This window comes from Pieris brassicae, chromosome 9 (genome assembly GCF_905147105.1).
Source record: "Pieris brassicae chromosome 9, ilPieBrab1.1, whole genome shotgun sequence".
NCBI lineage: Eukaryota > Metazoa > Arthropoda > Insecta > Lepidoptera > Pieridae > Pieris > Pieris brassicae.
In genome coordinates, this window is record NC_059673.1 from 7,414,337 (window position 1) to 7,440,114 (window position 25,778).

General features: G+C 32.9%; 1 protein-coding gene across 2 annotated transcripts in view; it reads left to right on the plus strand.

Annotated features, from left to right (window-relative positions):
* Positions 1-25,778, plus strand: part of LOC123713986 (protein bunched, class 1/class 3/D/E isoforms) — a 132,696-nt gene that overhangs the window by 43,578 nt on the left and 63,340 nt on the right. The window contains exon 2 of one of the 2 annotated variants that reach the window (XM_045667938.1): positions 21,294-21,425. The exons of the other annotated variant lie outside the window; for it this stretch is intronic. Coding sequence (XP_045523894.1) covers positions 21,294-21,425 — 132 coding nt within the window. The remainder of the gene's footprint in view (positions 1-21,293; positions 21,426-25,778) is intronic. 2 annotated transcript variants of the gene reach the window in all.

Sequence of the window (25,778 nt, forward strand, 5' to 3'; positions counted from 1 at the left end):
AATCTCTTTTCGTCCTAGAGTAAACACAATTTGACAGAAAGAGACTTAATAATCAAATGTGCACTCTTTATTGTTTAATTGAATACAGGGATTAAACTATGAAGTTTTAATAACAGTTTATAAAAACTTACTTTACCGTATTATGCGTATCGGTATTGCAATTGCCTTTAATCATTATGGCATTAACAATTATTCAAATACTACGGAAGGCTTTATACCTTTGTTGTCTCGTACGCAATTGCGTGCGCTGACGCAACTAGATTACATATTTTATGTGTGTAATCTCTGTTACATGCTTTTATTTACACTAAGCGCATTTGCCTCAAGTTTAGATAAAGCGCTTTGTTTTTTAATATTATATTTCTGATATCATAGCGCAGCAGCTGAATGAATCAGATAGTTACAAGGGCCTAGTTTTAAAAATAAACAAATCAGTCAAAGTCAAAATAATTTATTCATTTAGGTAACATAATATACACTTATGAAATTTAATATAGAAATCAGGCGCTGCAGCCTTTTAAAAGTCTCAGATTTCTGTATCTCTTTCATGAACATTTGTAAATCTAAAGTAGGATATCGGCCTCCAGTGCCTGACATACGCCGTCGACTGTTTAGGTCTTTGGGTCTTGGCCAAGCCGGGTCACGATGTTTTCTTCACATTTCGAGCGAATGTTAAATTGGCACATAGAAAGAACGAACATCAGCATCGAATCTCAGGCATGTGAGTCGCACGCGAAAGCTACTAGGCCAAAACTGCAGTTTATTTATACTAGACTCATGGTATATGTGAAGTATCTTGTACATAGGGCTAAGGGCCCGTGGCAAGGAGAAAATATGGGTCTTAGTTGGGTTATACGCATGCGCTCCTCGGAGCTTCTATCCCACACTGATGCTGGCATTGCACAACACTAGCTCAGATGGCCTTTCCAGTTTAAAAAAAAAGGGTAAATGTTACTCTAGGCGGAAACTCAAAAAGAACTTACTTGAGGCTATTGTTAGCTCAATGCTTACAGAAATATATTTATTTCGTGAGTTTTAACATTATGTCGTAAAAAAGGCTAATCGTTCTAAAATTCTTGTTTCCTAGCGTGTCAAGATCTTATTTTGTTACCCGTAGAATAGTATTTGCTTTAATATGAACAGCGATAATTGAATTGTTATCAGTACTGAGGCACCGATGTACCAGCTGTTGTATGTAATCAAAACTTCATATCGAGAGCCCGCATGTTTTGTCATAGAGGTAGGTTATTGTCTCGCGGGTGGCAATATCATTTAAGTTGTTGTCACAAGAAAATTTTAAATTGATGTGCATGACATGAGTTGTTAAAAGAAATATCTTTGTGAGGTAGATCAGAGAGATCAGGGATACGAATTTGAAACATTGATTGTTATTATCTTATAATTTATTAAATTTTTAGGATCTTTATTTGTGTATAATATAGATTAATTATCAATTAATAGAGAATTTATTGTGTTATTGACGAATTAATTTCTTTAAAACGTCGGCTTCGCACTGGGAGACTTCTGGTATTGTATCCCATGGGGTATCATTTAACATCAGGTGACCTCTTGCCCGTTTGCCACTGTTCTATAAAAAAAATATTGGTTCTATAAAATAATATCTTCTCATAGGAAAAAATATTTTAATGAAATAAATTTCTTACATCATATTTACCAACATACACGTATCATCTGTAAGAGCTAATAGAATTTATTTAACTATAATAAATATTTTGTAAATGTAGGTTTTATTTAATTTTCTCGTGATACAAGTCTACTAAACTCTTGTATCTTTATATATTAATTTAAATACAAGCATTAAACTCAACTTTCTTCTCAATGAAGTACACGATAAGATTTTATGTGTGAATTATGCTCCTTTGAATTCGTTACGGCACTGTTATGGCCTTGTTCTTGTCTTGCGAACAATAGTCGACACTTAGATCATACAGATAATAACGATTTTAATATGTGGCCTGTAATTATTATGGCTATCGGCAAAGCGTGACCAATTTAATCGTATGAAAATTCATTTATTAATTCTTCGGGTTGGGTTTTTACAAAATGTAGTTCAGGAATATTAAATGCAAATATTATATGTATATACTGGTGGCCAAAAAGTCGTAGATCAAACGCAACTAGGGGATAAATGAGGTCATCAGCAGCAAAAAATTGTTCTACGGAAGGTCGCTTAACTCAACCCCTGCAGAGTTATAATTATAAAAGTTATTTTTTTACAAAATTCTTAATAAAATTCGAAAAATCTTCATCCTGTATATTTTTCATAATATCCACTAAATTGGTACTGATGTGTCCTTGCGTTAGACATGCTATTTATGGTTATTTATTGGGTGTATTGAAGATAATATTAAATTTGACGAAAAAAAATTACTCAAATCAGAACTTATTATTTACTTCAAACCCCACTGTAAAAAGAATACACTACCGAAAATTGACCGTGTATTACAACTTTTGGCGCATTTTTTAATGATTCTGAAAAGGTCATTCACATGGTCATGAGAGGGTCTAATATCTTTCAAGGACGAAAAAACAAAACAAGGATTCCGTTTCTGATCATGACCTCATCTTTTCCCTATTTGCGTTTGATCTACGACTTTTTGACCAATTTCTAATTCCTTAAAAGGCTCATTTAAAGTATATAATCTGTGCAGGCAGACAGATTTTTCACTAACAAAGGTGTTTTTTTAGACGTGTGTGTACTTTTGTACACGCGTTAGAAGTTACACTTCCTTGGCGTTACAAGATATATAAAGTTTATTTGAATATGACAAGAAAATATTTCTACATAATTAAAGAAATTGACATTTTTCATTTTAAAATGTTGACTATGCTAACTTCAGGGTGTCTGTTTTTGGTTACTAATAATTTACTCTCTAATTTTTCCCTAACGCGCCAGAGTGTAACTTGAGTGTAACTTCAATAAAATCAGACGCGGAATTAAAACAATATTTTTAATTAGACACAAATGCGCTTAAAATGTTTTGATTACTACAATAGAAGATATACCTACGACGGTGCAAATAGAGTAGGCATCGCGTTAAATATGTCAACACTTGCCTAATTGAAATATTTAAAACGTTTCATAGTAATTAATTCTTTTATATCTAAATGACTACCATTTTCGAATAATTTCCAGTGATTGATTTATTACATCCGAATCAGTTTGGATTAGAATAGACCTTGGAAGTCAGGACCAGACAATGGATTATGTAATTCCAATAACTCCTAAATCAGTCTTATCACATGCATTAATTTTGTTTGTCTCTTGTCACGATGATGCCCGATGACTTTAGTTTATTGTGCTATTTAGATTTTAATATATGAAAATATTTTACTTTAAAAGGCCAGGATTTACGACTTACTTAGTATTCCGAAAATAATAACTAATATTTTCCGCCAGTTCCTTTTCATTTAATTATGTCAATTGTATTATATTTCTGTATGCAACGATGTGCTAATTAATAAAAAATATTTAAATAATAAAATATGTACGTCTAACACATTAACATCTTCTTAACGTATATAATCAAACAGTATTTTTAAAAGTACATTATTGCAGCAGGTACCGAAAAGATCTCAGATTCATTTATATCTATAAATAAGTATAATATGCGTATTTCTCCAGTTCAGAACTATGAACTCAACAAATAACTTGATGTATACTTGACGCATGTCATAACCTATATAGTCTATCTATATATATAAAAATGAATCCCTATTTTCCTTGGTCACGGCATCACGCGTGTATGGCTGGACCGATTTCGCTAATTATTTTTTTGGTTGTATTTGTTATTGTCAGGTTCTTATGAAAGAAATTGAAAATTTTAGACTAGTTAACCACCATATTAAGTAATCGTGACCTTTGTTACGATAACTTTTTTTTTCAGTGCATAGCGCTTTTACAATTCAAACCTTTTTCATGTAACCATATGGTTTGACCTAATATTGATAGAACGCGTGCTGCTAATATCGTCAAAGAGGATGTAAGACATTTAAATTAATTACAGTCGCTAATTGTTTCTTTTTCACATGGACAGTTATATTTCGCCTGTTCCCGTGTCGGAATACCAGCAAAACTATTTATACACGCGTCAGACAAAAAAAACAAACAAAGAATATCATAAAGCATTTTAAGTTAATTATACCAATTCGAAATCAATATTCATACTTAAGACAGGACAACGTCCGTTGGATCCGCTAGTACCTACTAAATGTGCAAAATGCTGACGCAACTACTTATACTCGTTGACCTGTGGCATTGAATGCAAGCTACCTGCTCAGCTGTCAATCACCGCACAAAAGACGTAACCATAACTGAATATTAAGCAAGCTCGCAACTTTAAGTAGGCGTATAAAAAGTTTCTTATTATAATATATTATATTATATTGCAGCACTGGTGCAGCGACTCGAATGTGAGACTTTTTTTTAAAAGAGAACGCCACCGTTGTCGATCTACTTGCCAAAACCACAGTGCCTTTAGTCAATTCTCTACAACCAACGAACGCCTAACTTTGCGAAACGTCCACCACTTAGCCTCAACCGGGCCCGTTGCGTGTCAAATACGAATTACTGTTATTACATTGATTGATATGGAACGTAATCTACAATCATATTGTCCATACGAATAGAATTTACTTGCCCCTGCTGTTGTAATGCGCTTTAAATATTGCATGACCACAGTATTGTTTTGTTGTATTCATTATTTTCTCTGAGGTTGGATTGAAATTTATTTATTGATTTAATTATTTGTAATGTTCCAGCTAACTTACATATTATAAAATATAACACTTAGTCCATACCAAAACATATTACATAGATAAACAATATATGTTAAACAGAAAACAAGTATGTACATTAATAGACAAAAATATATTTAAAGAAAACTGAAATTTAACATACTTAGTATGTCAAATTACTGCTTAAACAAAATCAGTCTTCCCGCCTCTTCAAACACTTCCTCACATCGTCTATGGTGAGGTGGAAACTATCAATATCCTTATTGTTGGTGTCATAGTTGGATAAAACCCGAAATATTTTATTTATGTATCCGACTACATTGTTCTTTTGTTTGGAACGCAAAACATCAGGTGCGGCTCAGACAGCTTATTTGTTACCAATTATATTATAAATGGTATTTAAAAAATATTTTACATAAAATATAGTTCAAGATGATTATGATAAGCATACTAGTGCTACAGTTCTGCGCTTCGATCCAATCCAAAAAGTTCACGTGTAAAACATAAGCGAGCTTGTCTGTGAGCTTAAAACTTTGAGTGGATTGATTCGAGAACTTAAACAACACTCGAATAAACAGGAATTTATTACGATACATAACTTTGACGATAACTTTTAAGTAATCGTGATAAACAAGAGTTTAAATCATCCGTAAATCATATGTTTGATTGTTTCTTGTTATGTATTTGATTGATTTTAAGCAGCAGAGCATATATATATTTATATGCTTAACAATTGTTGTTTTGATACATAACCCGTACATTTGTACTTAGTCTAAATTTCTTCGTGAAGTACCTATATTTCAGCATTTTATTCATTGCAAGGTTTCTATCTTAGAATTACAAATGACAACCTGTTCTTTGAATGTCACAGCGATTTCAATGGAAACGTGTTTCGCATCTTAACAACGCGTCTTCGCTTTTCAGTGCCAACATAGAAAACAAGATCTATTTTAAGATTTAACGAAGCATATATTATGCTTTAAGCTAAATAAGATGCTTTATAAAGTATTATGATTTGTCTTTTTGATTGAACATTGATAGCTGTCAAACTATTGACGTCTATAATAATTGTTTGTATTAAAGCAAAAGTATCTTCTCCACTTTTACGGAACTCCTTCAAACAAAAATAACAATCAATATTTATTTTGTCTATTTTCTCGTTCCTTAAAAAGTATTCAATACATTTTCATTAGAAAATACGCGATTCAATTAACCTACTTTTATGAGTAAATTTATGTTTTAATAACACAAGTTTCTAAAGACGTTTCCGAAAAATAGAATTTTGTAATGCCTTTTATTGTAACGAGCAACATGCAATATTACATACCGTTGAATTGAATCCGCAAGTCACATTTCATATTATGTAAAACCTTTGTTATTATAATGCTAGCTTTTAGCCCCTGTTATGTTGTAGCGAATGTTCGTTTCTGAGATACATATAAAGATTAATACTATGCGGGTTAGTGTTAGATGGGCGGAAAATAAGGCTTATATGTATTTTAGTACCAAATCCGGCTTCCGAGTAGTTACAAACACTGTGACACGTTAAAATATATAGAGCCATTATACTAATATTTTAAGGCTTATATCTGTGTGCACACTTAGACCGTTTTTCCATAGTTAAGTTATATACTAAGACCTGTAAGGAAACAGTCTACCCTACAGTTACAGAAAATGAATCAAACGGAGTGCTTGGAAGATTGGGCCGATCTATTTGCACTAACTATTAACTTTATTTTTCTTCTACTTACTTACTTTATCCTATATGATTTATTTATTAATATTGACAATAATATAATGTTTATTGATAATTAGTTATTGTTAGTTAATTACCATTATTAACTTGTGTTATTTATTTATTTAACATAATAATAAAATCATGATATGTTACATTATAAAACTACTGTGTTTTGTATAAATGCAACAGTAGCAGTCCCGTTAGGAGCGTGTCAAATTCATATAAAAGTAGGTTTTTTAATTTATTTTTTATGTTGGTTAACGTTAGGCTATCTAATAACTGATTTGATTAACTACGCTAAAGTACGCTTTTGTTACTTTCTATTAAAGTGTTTGTGATGTGATTATATAATATAAATAGCACAAAAGTACGCATTTGTATGAAGGCGTTAGTAACGTTGGTCCGACTTTTGCGTTTTTTAATATTCCCGTAGAAAAGAAAAGTTTGCTTCTCACCCGACCCTAAAAATGTCCCTTGTATGGATGGCGTCAGCGATTATAAAGCCTTTGTACTTAAAATGATTTGTTACAAGTAATGCTGACTGCTATAATTGGTCACTGCGAATGTAGATCAAGAAATGAGTAATGTAGAAACTAAACAATGGCGTTGCGCAAAACTGGGCGTCCTTCCGTACACGATCGACCTTTTCTACTACACTATAGAAGGGCTTTTGCTTATACCGTATATTGGTTTGTAATTATAATAATCTTAATCATATTTTAGGACTTCTACGTAGACACACTCGTTCATCTACACGGTCTACCAAATCATTTAAGATTTTTTTTATATTGAGTGAGTGGAAATTGTTTTTTGTCTATTATATATATAATAATTAACTATACTGATAATTCTGTATTATGATAGAACCTTCGATTTGAGACATCTTGTTTGATAAAAAAATTTATTTTTTAACTAGATATTTAAAAATATTAATTATTTAATACATCCACATCGACAAAATTTTACTAAAAACATATATTCAATATAAATGTATATCTTTACTTATAAATAAATATTTGTATGTTACGAAACTCAAGAATTACTGGACCAAACAGAAAGTTCCACCTGTTTGAACTAGGTGGAACTTTACCACAAATTCAAATCTTATTTGAATTTGTTAACCACGTGAAATCAACACATGACAATTGGCTAATCACGTGTCTTGGATAAATTCAAGCTTTTTATGGTATTACCTACGTCATTTATTCTTCAGAGAGCCTATTTTTCTTGCCCGTTTGCCCCCTATTTTATTTTAAAAAAAATTGGTTAGTAGATAACGTATCGTTTGTATCCTACCTAGTCAAAAATATAATGTATATTTGATATTATATATTTAATGATTAATAATTGTATACGTAATGTATCGAGGGTCTATTTAGATTCAATTTGTTTGTATATGTAGGTATTAAATATTAATATTAATGTGATGACCTTGAATAATATTTATATTGAATATCATTCATTTTTGACACCTGATGACAACCAAACCTTTATATTATGTAGGTATTGCATAAGTACAACGTATTTACTCATCCCTCTCCGTCGGGACTTCGTCTCTGAGTATCGTGATTTAGAAGTAGAGGAGCAGGCGCAAATAATTTGCTTTCACCGGTTTCTGCAAGCGCTTTTTTTTATTACTGTCTATAATCTTTACATAAACTAAAACAAATCTTTTTTACTGATTTCTGAAATGAAAATAGGGATTAAATTCTGCTTTTATTTAGTACAAAAGTGTTAACCTGAGCTATTCAAAACCCTAAGGTCGTGTGTTCGTACCAATACAATTTTCTTTGTATCTGCAAAACATGCATTGGAAACCGTTATTGAAGTCTGAAAGCCACAATGAATAATACGTCATAAAAATTATCAACAAAATATTTAGAAATGTGGATGCAAAGAAAGATCAGTAGGTACGCCAATCCATATGGTTGACGTGCCATAGTTATTGATGACTTCCTAGCGAGCAACTTCCGAATAATATTTACGGCACTGAAGCGTTGCTAATATTTGAAATTCCCGACCTTAATCTACATGGTAATCTCGATCAAATATTTATAACAGTGATAGTGTGCTCTAATTAGACACTCTGTCCTAGATAACTCACCATCCGACGTGCAATGATTCTTCAATACTATGTATATGCTTAGTACAAGTAAATAATTTTCATGCAGTCACGTTATTAGTACATAAAAATTATAATACAGGAACATCGAATTCTGCTGCGGTAGTTAATTCCATCCTCTTTCTACAAGCTGATGATACTTCAATAGCGATGCCGAATTAGCGACAAATACTGAACACTATATCGAATTATTCAGGCATTAATATCATATCAATAATTATTTAAGTAACCGTGGTGAGTTTGGCGTTTTAGATATGTTTGTGGCGAATTTTATTTTATATTCTTTTTGTTATGTCGAATCGCCAACGATGTTGTGAATTCCAATATGTGAACTAGAATAATTATGTATTATGTATTTAATATTACATGCCATTGGCTACACAACATTCCGCAGTAACGTAATAAATGCATTATTTTTCCTACACACTTCGTACTTCTTACATTGTCTTGGTAGAGCGTGAAAGCAACTCCAAATGCCGTTTAGTGCAGTCGTGTTGGTCCATCGGTGCGTAGAATGAGTCGAGACCCATATACACGGAGGGGTATCCAGTTCTTTCGTAAGGTCTGTTAATCGAGACCTATTTTCAAAGAGGTCTTGGTCTGTTTCTGGTCCATATAGTTGTTTCGTGGTCCACATGGCCCCGGATGAAAGAATTTTCAATCCTCGAAACATGCCCTAAGAACTTCGATGTCCGTCTCTATAGAAGTGACCAAAGTCTTACCTAAGCTCAAATGGAAAAAAATTGGGCCATAATGTTGGATTTCTTTGTTATATTTATATCTCTAAGGTAACCTTTTTAAAAATACAATAAAACTGTATTTAGAATATTGCCTTATCATTAATGCCCTTTAAAGTTTATCTGTTTTAATATGCAGCTGTCGCGATATCGATGGGATATTCTCGAATATTCGTCTGGGGTCCTTGTACTGCAAGATAACATGCAATTTTTTTACCGCCCAAGTATTTTTATAACATGACCTCATCGCTCGCTTTGATGACGGTATACAATGTTGCTACTTAAACGAATATTTATATAAGTTTTTGTTGAGTTGAAGTTTAGTATATAAATATACATATTGTAATTTTATAATATACAGAAAAATACATAATAAGCGTACATTTTTTAAATGAAAGTCCATAAGGCTCTTGTTCGCTTTTAACGTTTTAATGTAAAGATTGCAGTTTAATGGAATAATATAAATGGTACGATATCTTTGCAGTGTAGTAAATAATTCTATCGACCGTTTTCACAGAATCCTTAATTTGCATATTTAAACTAAATAATAATTATTGAAATATCAGCATCATAAGTATTTGCTTGTTTTTAAAATTTTGAATAAAATGAGCTTAGGGTTCTATTATTAAGTTTTATACTAATATAATTATAGGTATTCTAAAAAAAATGTTTTCTTAATTCAAATTCGAACTAAATATACAATTTCTTATAATGAACCAGTGGCTCTATTACCCTTTTACAGACATACGACGTTTGTCTGTTACAAAGATTTTTATCTATAGACAAGTAGAAGATAAGACAATCCATTAGTGCTGACCGAGAGAGTTTGAACGCAAGATCTTTAGCAACTCACTGTTGCATAAAAGGGATACAAAAAGTTTTCTAACTTGTATTTATCTTTCAAAATGTCGTGAATATTAACATTATTTGATATCCTTACGTTTAGCAATGCATTACGTTTTTGCTTTGACATTACAATCAATAATTGTGCAAAGAAATAAAATATTATGTAGGTTTGATTTTTTGCGCTTACAGCTATTAGCGGCAAATGCATTTTTGATGCCATTATAATATGAGAACATATAGTATTTGAAATATCCTATAAATAATAATTACGTGTTCAAATGCCAAGTTATTTGCTATGGATGTTAATGCTAGGATACGTTTATCAAGGACTAGGCTTTCAAATAGATAATACACGTAGTAATAAGGATTGATAGTTCTTTGTCTGGTCCACACTTTCCTTACATAAACATAAAGGAAACGCAAAAACGTATCTTTATAAAGTACACATACAACTTTAGTTTGTATTGTATTTATTATGTAAAAAGGTAATAGTGAATAAACCACAAATACATTGTTGCATCGAACTGTTCTAGAAGTTTCGTTTGTTTCCAGCTCTGTAGCGTTTTGCATACGAGTGATTAATACGGATGTTGATACGTTAGTGGTAACGCGTTGATAAACATTAGCGGAAATTATCCGCTCGCTTATCACTGTGCGTGACCTTCTTAAACAAATGATCTTGAATAATACGTGCACTTTTTGTGTTTATGAAACAAAGCTTTTCTAAATTTGTGTACCGTTTGGGAAAACTTTGATGTCAAATGCGGGAAAGCAGTACCCATAACGGGTTTCATTTCAGTCTAACTTTGAGGATATTAATGTCTATTCTTCAGATGCCTTTTTAACTTAAGGTTGGCTGTTAACAACTTGAATTTCCAATTATCTTGCGCTAGTCTAAACAGTTCCTCGGCGGATGTGATGCTTGTCCACTTCCGTAGGTTCCACAATCATGACTTCTTCCTTCTACCAGCCCGTCTGTTCCCTTGAATTTTGTCCATCATTGTAAGCTGCAACAAGTCGTATCGGTGATGATGCAAAATGTGTCCCAAGATATGCGACTTATCGTATTTCAACAGTCTGTATAAACGTGTCGTCTCTATTCGCTAAAGAACTCTTTCATCCGTCACTCTCTGTATTCAGCTGATTCCAAACATGCGACAGTAACGCCAAATGTCAAAACCTTCGAGGTGCCTTCTTGAATCTTCTTTAGTAGTCCATGCCTCATCGCTGTATAGTGCTACTGGCCAGAGAAAGAGTCACTATTTACAATACAATTGTAATAATTTAATAGTAATTTCTCACAAAACCTTAAACTTGTGACAGTTATTCGCTTATAAATTCGCTTATTATTTATAACACAATATTTATCTATGTGTAAGTATATAGCATATCACCTCCGTGGCTTGGTTTATAGCTATAGCCGTATAAGCCGTAGATTGAAGTTGGCAGACACAATGACTACTTGACGTATCGACCAAACGGACACAGAAATGTGTGTGTCTCATTCTCTTTTGAGGCTTAAGAAGATATAATAACATAAGTAGTGTTTTGTAGTATTTATATATTCCATGAACATAAAGTAAGTACATACATTACCTTTAAAGTGAGTATTGCATTGAAAAGTGATTTATAAAGATTGTGGCAGTTTAAAATAAACTGACAAAAAGCATGTTGACGTCATTTATTTTTGCTTTAATATCTATTCTAATCCCTTATTCGCGGACATTGAACTGGGCTAATGGCGTGTCAACATGAGCATCAATCATCCCTTAGTCAACCCGGAAGGGAGGTCGAGGAACGAACGACCTTTCCCTCGCGACCTTGGTGTCAACTTACGGGGCCTTTGCTCTACTAGGATTTGTGTTTCACTGCCATACAACATTTAATAATCATTAACATAGCTATATTATAGTTGTATTAATCAATTACGTCTCTCAGTTTCAAATTATTATTTAATTAATAATAAAATGTAGGCTAAAATGCTATAACCATTTTGCTATAGAAATAACATTATCTTTTTCTTTTATGTATGAATCGTAAGACCTTCATACATAGTATATGTTTGTTAAAAACTCTTTAGTAATTACTTTAGTCTCCCTTTTTCCTACAACAGCATTTCCGTCTCAATAAGCAAATTGCTTTTCTAAAGTAATTGGGCTATTTTCGTATTGAATAAAAACGATTTGGCGATATACTCGGGAGCCGTTGACGTTATCGCTAATAATTTCCATGTTTTGCGTGTTTGGAATAATCTAGAAGGCTGCAATTGAATCTGACAGCCATTTGACAGAAGACAATTGGCACAACGATTGGGCGTGAGCTTGCGCCCTCGAGCGATATAAAATTACCTAGTTGAAATGTGTATTTAACGTAACCGCTTTGATGCTTTTAATATTTGTTTGTGTCATTTTGTTTACAAATCATATCTATTAAAAATTTGCACTGAGAAATATGCAGTGATACATTTTATAAGCTTACTACTGACATTTAGCCTGCATCAGGCTTTTACTCTTTATGCCACATACACTATGTAAAAAGTACAATTCCTATTGATTTTACACATTAAAGAAATATTCATTTGCAAACATGAAACATGTCATCCACACATTATTACTTCAGATTATTTTCGTAATACTTTGTAACTTTTAAATTATGTCACTAATTATAATGAATTAAAGATGATAATATCTGGCCTTGCTGTTCAATTGTCTTAGTGTAGCGCTAATAAAGGTATCAATTTTCGCACTTCAGTTGAACTAGGAAAGGGAAATAACAATGATAATACATCTGAAATACTTAAATTAAAGTGAAACAAGAATTTTATAGAAAACTAGCAATGTGACACAATCGCTTAGATACCGCTTAGATCTCGTGGTAGTGGAAAGTCTATTAAGTCGGACTATATATACATTTTTGGTATCATAAAAGTTTTATTTTATTTAGTTTTTAATTACTTCATTTCAGATTATTAGATTACAGACTTTGCAAGGAATATATATCTAATACATTTTAACTCGTAATATAATTTACTTATAATGTCCGACATTAGTAAATTTAAAAATACTTTACAAGGTTTTTTATTTTATTTCAAGTGGGTAATGAATTAATTTTTGAAATCGATCCAGTAGTTATTGTGTGAAAACATTTCAAAAATACATAGAAAACAACAAATGTTTCCTCTTTATATTATTAGTACCTACCTATTATTACCACCTAATCTAGGTGATCAGCCGTTGTTATTTGAGTTGTTTCTCCACAATGTTTTCCTTCGTACGAGCAATACGCGCAATTTATTTAAGTACAAAGAATAATCTATCAGTACCAACATGGCCAGTGCTTAAACGCATGGGTTAAGAGATCGCATGCTAAATTAGTAAAATAATACTTAAAAGTTTTTAACCACTGGAGTCAAATATTTAACCCTTTTAAGCTCTTACTTACTACCTTTTCTGTGTTAGCTAATCAATAACGTATTAAATATCATTTGTTTGGTAACCCTAGCGACACCCCTATAATCGATTGTTGCCGATCACTGGGCCGTCCTTGATGTGTCTAGGGTGTCATTTCTTTTCATTTCATTGAGTTCATATTCAATTTTCTTCATATATCTGAGATGAAAAGGTAGAGGAACTAAATAACAACGCTTGATAAGCTACATGATATATAAAATCTTTTTGATAAAAGATAAGACTAAAAATGTAAACAATAAGAATCTCTACTAAATTATTGTTACGAACCCGTTGGTTTGAACGAGTAAATCTCAAAACCTGTTTGGTTTGATTTTTTTTGTCGTAGAGCTCATTTCACTATTTGATTGAAAACGTGATTAAAGCTGCGAGATATCGTTAGTCTACAGTTCTATTTCAATAAACTCACTTATTACTTGACTGATTTTAAAATATTACCATTAGAATACTAAATTATCCCCGAGTTGATTATAAAGCTATATTTATTTTCAAAAATAAAAAAAATTCCAGCCGGGACAAACCTTACATCAAATGAAATATGATTTTCCACTGGAGTTAACAAGAAAATCAGATACAATAGTTATATGTGAAGTGTAAATATGAGGTGCGTCACGAATATAATTTGGTAACGAGTGGGCGACGCATTGCGTGTTTCAATAATTCACATCAGTCCACGGTCAACATTATTAATCGGGACTTTGTAGTATTTTTAATGACACAGAATACCGCGTACATGATTTATAAACTTACATCACATCACATCAAGTATAATTATTATAATCCAGTTCACCCAGTTTGTGTAACAATGATAAATTTAATAATATCTGTAAACATTACTAAGTGGGAAGGAAACATCTTGGGACAAGATATTATCATCTTTGACTGCACTGCCCAGGCTGAGTCTTTCTTGAGCCAATATTTTTCCCGGACTAATAAGGGTTCGAGTTAGATATTAAAGAGATTTTGAATTCTGCAAGGATGGCGGGTCTCTTTTTATATGAGTTTTGAACAGGTTCCAATATAAATAAAACAATGATAATAACTTTAACGGGTAAAACTATAAATAAAACTATAGGTAAAACTGCTTGAGATAAATTCATAAGCCCGAAAATTATGTACAAGAATGTGTCCTTGAATACAGGATTTATAGTCTATATTTAATCTTATTTAAACCCGTGTGCTATCTTAGATGTTATGGCAAAAAATTAAAACTATATTTAACTAAGCAATAAATCGCAAAAATGCCTGTGCCACGCATTATCCGCGTGCGCAGGCGCCGGTAGCAAGTTTGCCATGTTAATGTTTGCGATGTCTTGATGCGTGTAAATATATTGAGCTAAACGAATCTTGTTGTTTGCAGTTCTTATTATTGAATACTTTGTGTTTCTATATATTGTTTAGAATATTACGACTAGATTCCAAAGAGCAAGATTGCTAATTTCGCATAATTGAGTTTTAGTATTAATATACTGAATGAAAACCATCGGTTTCATTGTGTAATTTTCAGGAATTGCTACATTGATACGTATTGTATTTTGTATTCTACCTTGATGTTCGAATGAAGCTCATCTTCAGGTGCAGATGAGTTTCATTTAGTTTCATTCCGAACGGTAGAAGATGCAGAGAGACCCCACAGCTCTACTCAACGTCAAGGGATCAAGCCGCTCGGAAAGTGACTGATCGTTGACGATTCTAATCGCTCCTTAGTTATGGCACTTAATCACCTAGACTTGATTGGAAAAAAATCAAACGGAGAAACATACCTCGAGATCTCGCAGCCCCGGCTATTTGAAGAGTTATAATAAAAAAAATCCGTTACATTTTTGTACATTTCAATAAGGATAAGTGAAAATTTATTATTTCTACATTAGACAGACTACTGGTAAAGAGTCTGTATTGAATTATATACGAAGTCAACTATTTTGAATATATTTGAATGTTACGACCCCTATTTCATGTCTCCAAAGCCCGAAGCTAATAAATCGTTGTTTTTTGAATTAATTCAAACCACAGCGTGAGTGTGATAAGATTTTTTATGTTAAATCAACATACTGTTTAACCTAAAGCAAGTATAAACATGTGTGAAAATTTACCGTGTTTATTCAAATGTGAAATGGAATCATAAAGTCTATTTTAATACTGAAGCTGGCTACCTTATACCGGATAAGGTTAAACAGATTGCAGAAAATAATATAGGGCACTCGGCAGAATTCTGTTATAAACGACCGCATTTACCTCGTTTCAAATATAACGCATAATATAATCGCATTGTTGCGATTTTTCATCTTTATTGTCGTAAACGTAACGAAATAGATACATTTCTATCGAATATATTGTTCAAGAATTGAATCTTTCTAAATTTTGAAAAACATAGAGCCGGTCAAAGTAACATATGTAGGCGATTTGTTGGTGAAGAAAATATACTTAATTGAATATATTTTACGTAACAAAAAGTAAATTATTACGGGTTTATTAATGAAGCATTTTAAAAATCCTTGGTTTGCCATTGAATGAAATGGTTGCGTCAATGCCCCTCGAGAAACGCTTGAATTGAACCTTTAAAGAGTCGATAGGTCACAATTCATTCGTTGCCCTGACTGGGAAACGGTCAAGGTGAACACAACAGGCTGGGAGCCAATGCGAAAATAAACAATCTTCGTTAATTTGCAGCTCTGCTTTCTATTCAGGCGCCTCCGCAATTGAATGAGCAATTGTTTACTGTTTGGACGTTCATGTCTCTAGATTTATTACACACATACCATTTTAGTTGTTTATTGTTGGGTCTTGTCATAAATATGCATTTGCAAGGATCGCAACGTTTTACTAAAAGTTACTTAAAAAGCTGTACGAAGATCGAAGCATTTGAAAAATACCAACTGTGCTACAACCTTCTAGGTGTGGGCCTCGGTATCTGTTTCGTGATTACGTTTTTCTAATAGGCAAGTAGATGTGCCTGACACACGCCGCCCCTTCTACTTGGGTCTAACGCATGTCGGTTTTCTCACGAGTAAACAGGGAGTGTTGAATGTGCAAAGAAACAGAAACATTGGTGCTACCGGGCATTAAACCTACGACGTCGGGGATGAAAATCCTTTTCTTAATTTAAAACTTACTTCAGTACCAGTTCGGGGATTTACGGATTAACAAAAGACAAAGAAAATAAGCATTTAATTGTACCCGATGTCTATGGAGATGTCCTTCAAGAAAAGAGCGTACCTATTCTTAAAAGGCCGGCAACGCACTCTTCCATTGATTGTCTATGCGGCGGTGGTATCACTTACACCAGATAAGCCTCCTGTTCTATAAAAAATATATATATCCCTATATAGCAAAATTCGTAATTCAAATTATAACCAACATTTAATATTATGTTTGTGATTATTCTTAAAATAAGTTAAAGTTCACATGAAACATAACAAAAACAATATCGTTTAATTTTCAATACAAAATGATTGGCTATTGCGCAGAAAACACGGAAGCATTGAGTTAATTTATTCATTACTATTCCTTCGCAGCCATTTGCAATTCAAATGACGGATCATAAGTTTAGCAACAGGTTATTTTCAGTCATCGAGGACTGGTTTTTTCATATGGCTTTCTGTTTTTCGAATACTTTGTGTTTTGTCTTAATAGTTTTTTGTCGCTAATTCGTAGTATTTTCGTTTTCAGTCGACACGCCTTTGTTATTAATTATCTCTAAAAATCTTTTCCCTTTAGAAAATTGTAGAATGTCTTGCTTTTACCTGTTGGTATCCAAAATAAATGCGACATTTTATTTTTATAACCGAGTACAGTCTTGTGTCGTATATGTATTTGTATTTTTGTGGAATAAAAATAAACCTATACTATTATTATTTTCTGTAAGAATTATTATTGGATACAAAAATGTTTCATGTTCCCTTTCACTGGTTACAATGTAATTTCGATTAAAAATGAGATTTACAAAATAAAGACCAATTGTTCTCGTATTTACCACCACTCACAGTTTGCCACCTGAATAATACAAGTTCCGGAAAATAGTCTCTAATTATAGACATACAAGGTTGTTTTTCAACTAATATTCACATAACATTTGTATCGGCTGAGCACGCGCCACTAACGACCGTTTGTATGATTTACAACACTCCCTTGAAGGGTACCTTTGTTGCTTCCACGGCTCCGACCACGATCACAATTGTACCATTTGACGTTTGTCGAAGGTTATCGCTCTGTTTACATCACCGCGCCGACTTGACCGACTCTGATGTTTTGCGGTTTGTTTATGGCATTTCACGTTTTCGTTGTGTATCTTGTTTTGATTTGTTTCACAGGCTATTTTAGTTTCCTTTTATCTTTCGTATTTCTTATGACTTCACTCTGTGGAATGTCATTCGTAAGAGCATATTACTAAGCAATTTTACTCTGACCTTTAATGGAAGCTATTGAGAAAATTGAAACCAGGCATTTATGGCATCGGATCAGTCAGTGTGTCAGTAGCTTATGACTTAGGCTATTACCAGGATATAACGTTAATTAACTTACTTCTTGTGACCATAAAGCTTAGCTACACTTGGAGTCTAAAGTGGGTTATTTGATTTTGTTTTTACTGTCAGTGACACGGATAAGTTAGAAACTGAATGAAATTGTATGAATCCCTTTGCATTCTTGTATCACGATCTCTTTTCAATGGCTTCAGCCAAAGTTGATTCGCGATGCATTCTAATTTGAAACCATTTGGTTTGAATGACTTAAGAATGCGATTCAACAAATTGCATATTTGTCCCTTGCAATTCTATTTCGTTACTCTTTGCCATCTGACTTGATAATTTGCCAACTAACAAATTCCATTGAAGTCTGGAATTCTCAGTTTTATTAATAACAGCTTTCCGTAAATAATTTTTGGCGAACCCAATCTTAAACTAAGCATTCGATTATAATTAAATATCCTTGTTTTTTTTTTTTCAATTTTTTTTAAGAAACATACTTAGAATGATATCTGATTACTTTTTACTATTTCACCTTATTTTTGATGATAGGATCTCTCACAACGGTGCATAAAGGTTTCGCTATATATTTCCTAGAATAGGGTCGTTTGAAGTTTATGACTACATCGCATGTCGACATGGAATACAATCATTCTATTTTATATGACTCATTCCTATACATTTAGCACGTGTTTCATTACTGTAATAAAAGTAATGATTTTATCAGGACCTCAATCGAGAGCAGTGGAATTGCAGCTAGCGGCAATTCCCCGAAGCAAATATCCCTTACGATAGACAATTAGTGCAATGATAGGTAATGATATCATTATAATCTGAATAATTACATTATTTTTTAGTTATATTGTATATTGCGAATGTGTGAAAGAGTTAGTAGATGACACTACTGGAAAGGATTCTGATCTATATAATTAAAAATGATTGACAAAATATGTTGCTAAGCTCAAAATCCCAAGACGAATTGTAGTATTTTTTTTAATCATTAAAATTATGCCAGAAGGTTATAAACTTTGGATTATATATGTAATAAAAATGTTAAAACCTAGAAAGAGAAATACTGCAACAATATTTAAAAAAATATTGAATAAACTAGGTTTATTTAAAAGTTAGGTTTTCCGGAAAAGCGATTAGTCTCTATGGGAAGCCTAGCAAAATGTTCTATATGCTACTAAAAAGGCAGGTAAAGTAAAAAAATTATATTAAAGCAAATCGAAGTTTGTGGGGGTAACTAGTATATAATAAAAAAATGCTAAGTTACTATTATCTACAATCGATACAGAACCAGAACCTGTCCTGAGTTTTTTTAAGTGGTATAATTACTCTGGTTTAGTTAAAAAAGTTGGATGATTTTCTGCCAGTTGTAAGGTAGCGAATATTCGTAATAATCTTAGCAGCAAAAATAATTGGTTTTGTCTGTAGTGCCCAGCATTTTAATTATACAGTCACTGACATTCAGTAGGTAATTAAATGTTTGATTATAGATTTTAACGTTTCACTTTCCTAACCTTCGAGGATGACCTTGTCCCCACCGGAAATGATCTAAATACAGCTATTGGTGTGATGCAATTAGTACCTATCAGAGATTCTCTGCCACTCAAGCATTGGCAGGGATTTCAACTGTTTATTTTCTAAGCACCTCATTTCGGTCTCGCACATTTAAATCTCATTAAACGCTTCTGGAAAGTTTTGGCCAGATGACGCAAGTTATACAGGAAAGTCTTTGTCGGGTTACTCTTCAAAACGTTTGTAATTATCAGCTGTAAAATTTATGTTCGTATCAAAACGAATGGATTTTATTTAAACTTTAAAATTTTTATACTTTCAAGTTCACAATACTGTACAATTCCCTGATGAAGTATGTTTGTTTTAATATATAGAATTTCGGTATAAATTGCAATTTTGTATTTTAACTGCTTAACATATTTTTATTTCTATAGATACATATTAAAGGAGCAATAAAATGTCCTTTGTTTCGAATTCACAACTTCCGCCCGAATGCGACCTCATACTGACGTCACCTGAACTGCACTATAGGAGTTAACGAGTCGCGGAAATTAGTTTAATTCCGGGATATTTTAATTTTATTGCATCGTATAAAGATAATCTTGGATATACTCGAAGGAAGTCAAATAAGTTATATATATTTGACTTTAATTGTGCAAGATACATTGCATTAAGTTTTTATTGCAGTTTTTACTAACAGTCGTACGAATTACGAAAGAAGCACAAAAAACATTGTCGATATATGTTTTTCAATTGCGTCTATTATTAATAAATAATTTTATTTAATAATACTAATCATCTCACAATCGCAAGTCATAGCTAAGCTCTAAAATGGAATGGAATGGAAAATCACATTCTTGTTAATTAGCATAATAATATTGTATCGATATGAATTTATTATGGCGACATACTGGCTGTGGCAGTCGGCTATTTGGCTCATTACCACACTGATTCTTTCGTGACATATTTCTAGTTCATTGACGTGGACTTGCTAGCTAATTACGTCTCATCGCCCACTCTTAATGCGTGACTGATTCCTCGCTTCCTCTTCACCTCGGACTATTTCACCGTGTGATTGGCATTTCTATAAGTCCTTAACTCTATTGCGAGAGGCATCGTCATTTGTTGTCGTGGACTGATTTATATCCCGCAATAAGTGCGCAGGAATTCCTTACAATGTTAAGGTTAATTTCAGAGAAAATGTACTTCAAATAGTTGAACTACGAATACATCCTGCATGGTAGGATATACTAAAGAATTATAAATAAACAACTAATATGCTTGCTTGTTTACCTGATAACTGACACCCACGTTGCCTTGCCACTAACTGAACATCACCGCTTATGTATATCTTCACCCTGCTGAGTATGCTCTGCTTCGCTCGGCTGTTTTAGTACTAAGCCGGAATATTGCCCAAAAATTGAAAAAAAACTTGGCGGGATATCAGCGTGTATTAAAATTTAGAAGGTTCAAAGTGATAGCGATAAAAGGTTGTGTAATTTTGACTTGACCATTGATAGCGTATCGAATAGATCCATTACTAGAGGACTTAGCTGCTCCAATGGCAGATCCGTGAAGTTGGAGCAGGTAGGTTTTGTTGCTCGACGCTAGGGCTGTGGTGACGTAGTGATGTGTCGGCAGCATCAGCGGGCTGGCGTTGGCGCTCGGTGGCAGCGGTACCGGAAGTCCTTCAACGGCGATGGAGACCCGAGATTCGACGGCGACTTCACGTGCACCCTCGCCTCCGCCATCGGATAGGCAGCAACACACCAGGTAGAGCCTCGATGAGAACGTTTGGCTTATGGTTACGGTTGTTTTTTTTTTGTTTCGTACGCTGACTTGTGTTTATATGAACTATTGTAGTTGATTTTTACTACAAATCCTTACTATGTTTGCAAAATCATATTCCTCATTTGAAATAAGTATTTTCTGTTATGTCTTAAAATGGCCTAAACGCTTATGTTTTGTTAAAGTTCATATAAATGTAACGTCAACATATTTTTGTACAGGGTGGTTGGAGATGCTTTTTATCACTAGTTTCACGTGGGAGTTTGTTTTGTTTTTGTTTCTTCGCATTTTTTATTTGTTTTGTACAAACGTTCTTCGTCACTTTGCATGTTTGCTTTGTGTGTCTTGAGGTAGAAATGTTTGTTCTTGTTTTTTTTGTAATTTTAGTAAGTCGTTGAGTTTTAGTTGTCAATCTATAGTTAAAAATGTCGGCGAACCATAAAGGAGATGTTTGGCGAAAATTATCCCTGTAATTATTCAGTGTCAATGTTTTTTGGGTAACAAATAGCTACCAGTCCTCAAATAAAACTCTAATTACACTGGTTATTATCTATTTAAAGACCGAATGATGGGTTTAAAGGCCGCTAAAATTGCGCCGTAGGATATAACGCAAAACATACATGCATTCTTACACCTTAATAAAAAGGCCATGTTGCTGACGTTGTAATGACATTTTATCAGTCAACAAATTGAAGACACTTTTACTAGAAAGTGACGAGTGATACTATCAGCGATGCCAACAAAATAAACAGGCTTATTTTTAATGAACACAGAATGGTGACATATGTTTGTGACACTTCCCAATTAAATACAACCTAGAAAAATACCTGTATTCATCAAAGAACGATATATGTTATTTAACTAGTTGGCATATTGTAATTAGGATTTGATAAGAAATCTTTAAAAAAAGCACGATAAACATAGAAAATATTGCAAATAGTCGCCGCGAAACTACAGCGATTTTAATATATAAATCTGTAAATAACAAATTCAGAAATCTTATATGCAAAAATACCTACGTGTAATTTAAAAGCACACTTTTAGGACCGTATAGTTCGCTGATCTCATAAGCATAATTCGTACAGCTTAAGCCTGCGAAGCTTACGTCATGCTCGAGAAATAGCCGCCGGCTGTCAATGCAAAGTTATTGTAGTTTTTGTTTCAGCGCGGGTTGTTGACTCCAGTTTAGATGTCACGCCAAGGATGTAATGCGAGTGGGCAGCTTTAGTGGTGCGCGAATTGCGATGACAGTTTCTTTTTGATATCAATCGTGTAGTTAGATGATCCTGCGCATGATACAGCGGTGATATATGCATACTTTTGAACTAATATCAGTTTTTTTTTGAACACGTTTTAGTAATTTTACTTAACTTTACAAAGCGTTGTAGTGTACCTACTACTACTACTGTTATAACTATTTTAATATTTGGTCAATAGCGTTTCGTTGCAATACACTAAGTGATGAATTTGAATTAATATCCGGCAATACTGAAATAGAATTAATAAGTCGTACTTTTTTTTAGTTAGTAGACCACAATTACAAATGGCAATAATTAGCCAATTCAATTAAAAGTATTGCGAAGATGTGTTTTCAAGGAGAATGCTGAAAGCATCCTAAAACTTTCTATGCAGTGGTATAAGTGAAATTTTGTATCTTATCATACCGTCTTGTTTATAACTTCCGTCTACTTTCTTATTTCCGGCCGATTTTGATATATCCATCATTTAACAACCTCATAAAATGGTCATAGAAACGTAAAATGCTATATTTTATAGGTAAGCGGAAAAATACTGCGCATCTAAGGCCGTCTCTATTAGTTTATCGGTCGACATGTTTTGTATTAATTAAAAATGTTTATATAGAATTGTCGTTGTTATTATATAAAATTAATTATCTATATATTGATTTGAAATTATTAATTATAAAATTTTTTTTTGGGAAATAATTACAAAAATGACGCCACGTACGTTATTAAGTGGAAATAGGTACGAAACTGTATAATTTTAATACGTCCTTATGACCATACGCTACTTCGATTACATTTGGTCTTTATGGACGCCCGTACGTAGGTACGTGGCGTCATCTTTTGTAAGTGTTTCCAAAAAAAAATGTTTTTATTTAAAACTCCAATAATTTCTAATCAATATAAATATAGTTAATTAATTTACTAAAATAAGAAAGACCTACTTATAATATAAAATGTTATATTTCATGATTTAAATTAAATTTTTGTTCGCATAAAACACGTGTATAAAAATTTGCTCATTTGAAATTAAGTACCACTTTATCATGAGCTTTGAAAGTGTAGTATTTCTATTCGACGGCATATCTATATCATGGTTCTTGTAAGGTAAGTGTGCCAAGGGTTATTAAGTCCGAGCCACGTGCACCAATTAGCCATCGATGGAGCCTCGAGGCTATGTGAACGTTAATTAATATTAGGGTTAAAACACGTGTCTCGACTAACATTAATAAATGCTTACGAGCTGATAATAATTAGATGTGATCTAAAAATCCTAAAAATCTCGTGCTCGCGACTGTCTCAGGAATTAAAACGGTTTAAGGAATATACAGGAAGCTGCTTGTTCCAAAACATTAATGAATACTCAAAACACGGCAGCCCTAATCAATAATTGAGACACGGCCTATCGGAGGGCACGCCTGTCCAGGTGATATATTTAGCCCCAGCTTGTATTCAGATTAATTAAATTTTAAGTTAAATAATTACACGCTGCAAGTGATATACAATTATAATGTAGGCGTTACTAAAACATTTGACAGTGTAATTGTAAATAATACACAAGCGTAAGCGGTTAGAAAAGCCTTCACAAAATGGAATATAGCGTTTATTTAAAGCAAAAGATTTCGAAGTTCGAGCGTTCAAATCACGGCACTAAGCACTTGGTCGTACGGTGAAAACTTCGAGACGAAACTGACATGCCTAAGACCTAATCGACGGTGTGTGTCAAGTAGAAAAATCTGATCACCTACTTAATATGTGTCACGAAAGAATGAAATGACCACGAAACAGATATAGAAATCTGAGGCCTAGATTGTCGAGCCACTGGTTTTTTTAGAGTGTAAAATCCTATGGCCTGGGATTCATACATGTTGTGTTCAACTGAAGCCGGTTTATAAAAAAAAATTGAAATCGAAAAGCAAGGTTATTATGAAAAATGAGCTTTTCCCCATTGCACATGGATGCTAAAAAGACTTGTTAGTAAGTTAGACAATGTATATGTTGCTTTGATATTTAGCACGCACCACTTGAGACCCCTTCGGGGGATAAACAATATAGAGAACAGGCGAGCTTAAAATGGTTTATAGTAGGGTCTGAGCAGTGAGTATCCTTTCCATACAAAAAATACTTCAAACAAAACGTTTTGTAACCCTTATATACATTCAAGAAATATAACGAAACAAGGAATGATTATTAAGTGTAAGTTGTCTAAAAGATAACATGAGTGCAACTAATTCATTGGCATTTAACCTCTTCAAGAAAACATCTCTGCATAGATAAGAGTCAGATAGATCAACTCTTTAGTAGATACTATTTAGAATATACATCTATGTACTTCTAAGAAATAATAAATATATTATATTCAGGGTCTAACGATTGACTTCGAAGCACTAAGATAATTTTTATTAACTTGCTGAAACCATTGTCACGGAGTTGAATAGTTTTGATTAAAAGATTTTTATAATATGTAGGTGCCATAGTTACGGACAAAGCAATGACCCCTCACCTTAAAATACTTATGTTAAGACTCGATTTACTGTTGTAAGAAGATACTTCAATGTGATCCGTTATAATCTGCCTAGCGACGGGTTCGATGCCCGGCGAAAGGCATGGTATACATTCGCAATTCGCGATTCATCATGTTAATGTCAATCAATGTAATTTTTTGCTGAGTCGACTAGAGGTTGTCCCACTTTTGGGCCTACATCTCGTGTAGCCGTAATGCGGCCAAAGCGATATTTTAATCTCGTTAATGATCTACAGTAATAGTAGTGACTTGATTTAATGATTTAATTTTTGTCTCGCTACACCTAGTTTTTAATATTAATACAATACGTAATAGCCAAAAACGGATTACACTTTTAAACATAGAAATGAAACTGAGTTTACAATTATTACGAAAATGATATTTTGTTTAAATGAAAAGATTTGTTGTTTTAGTATTTTACTATGAATGTCAAAAAAATACAAAATTTATTTAAAACAGTAATCTGATATACATCTATTAATGCGCTTTAAATGCGAATAATTATATTGTAGTCTTTTGGTTAGGTGCGTGTAAAAAAAATTCTACCAAGATCTCTGAATATAGTAAGAC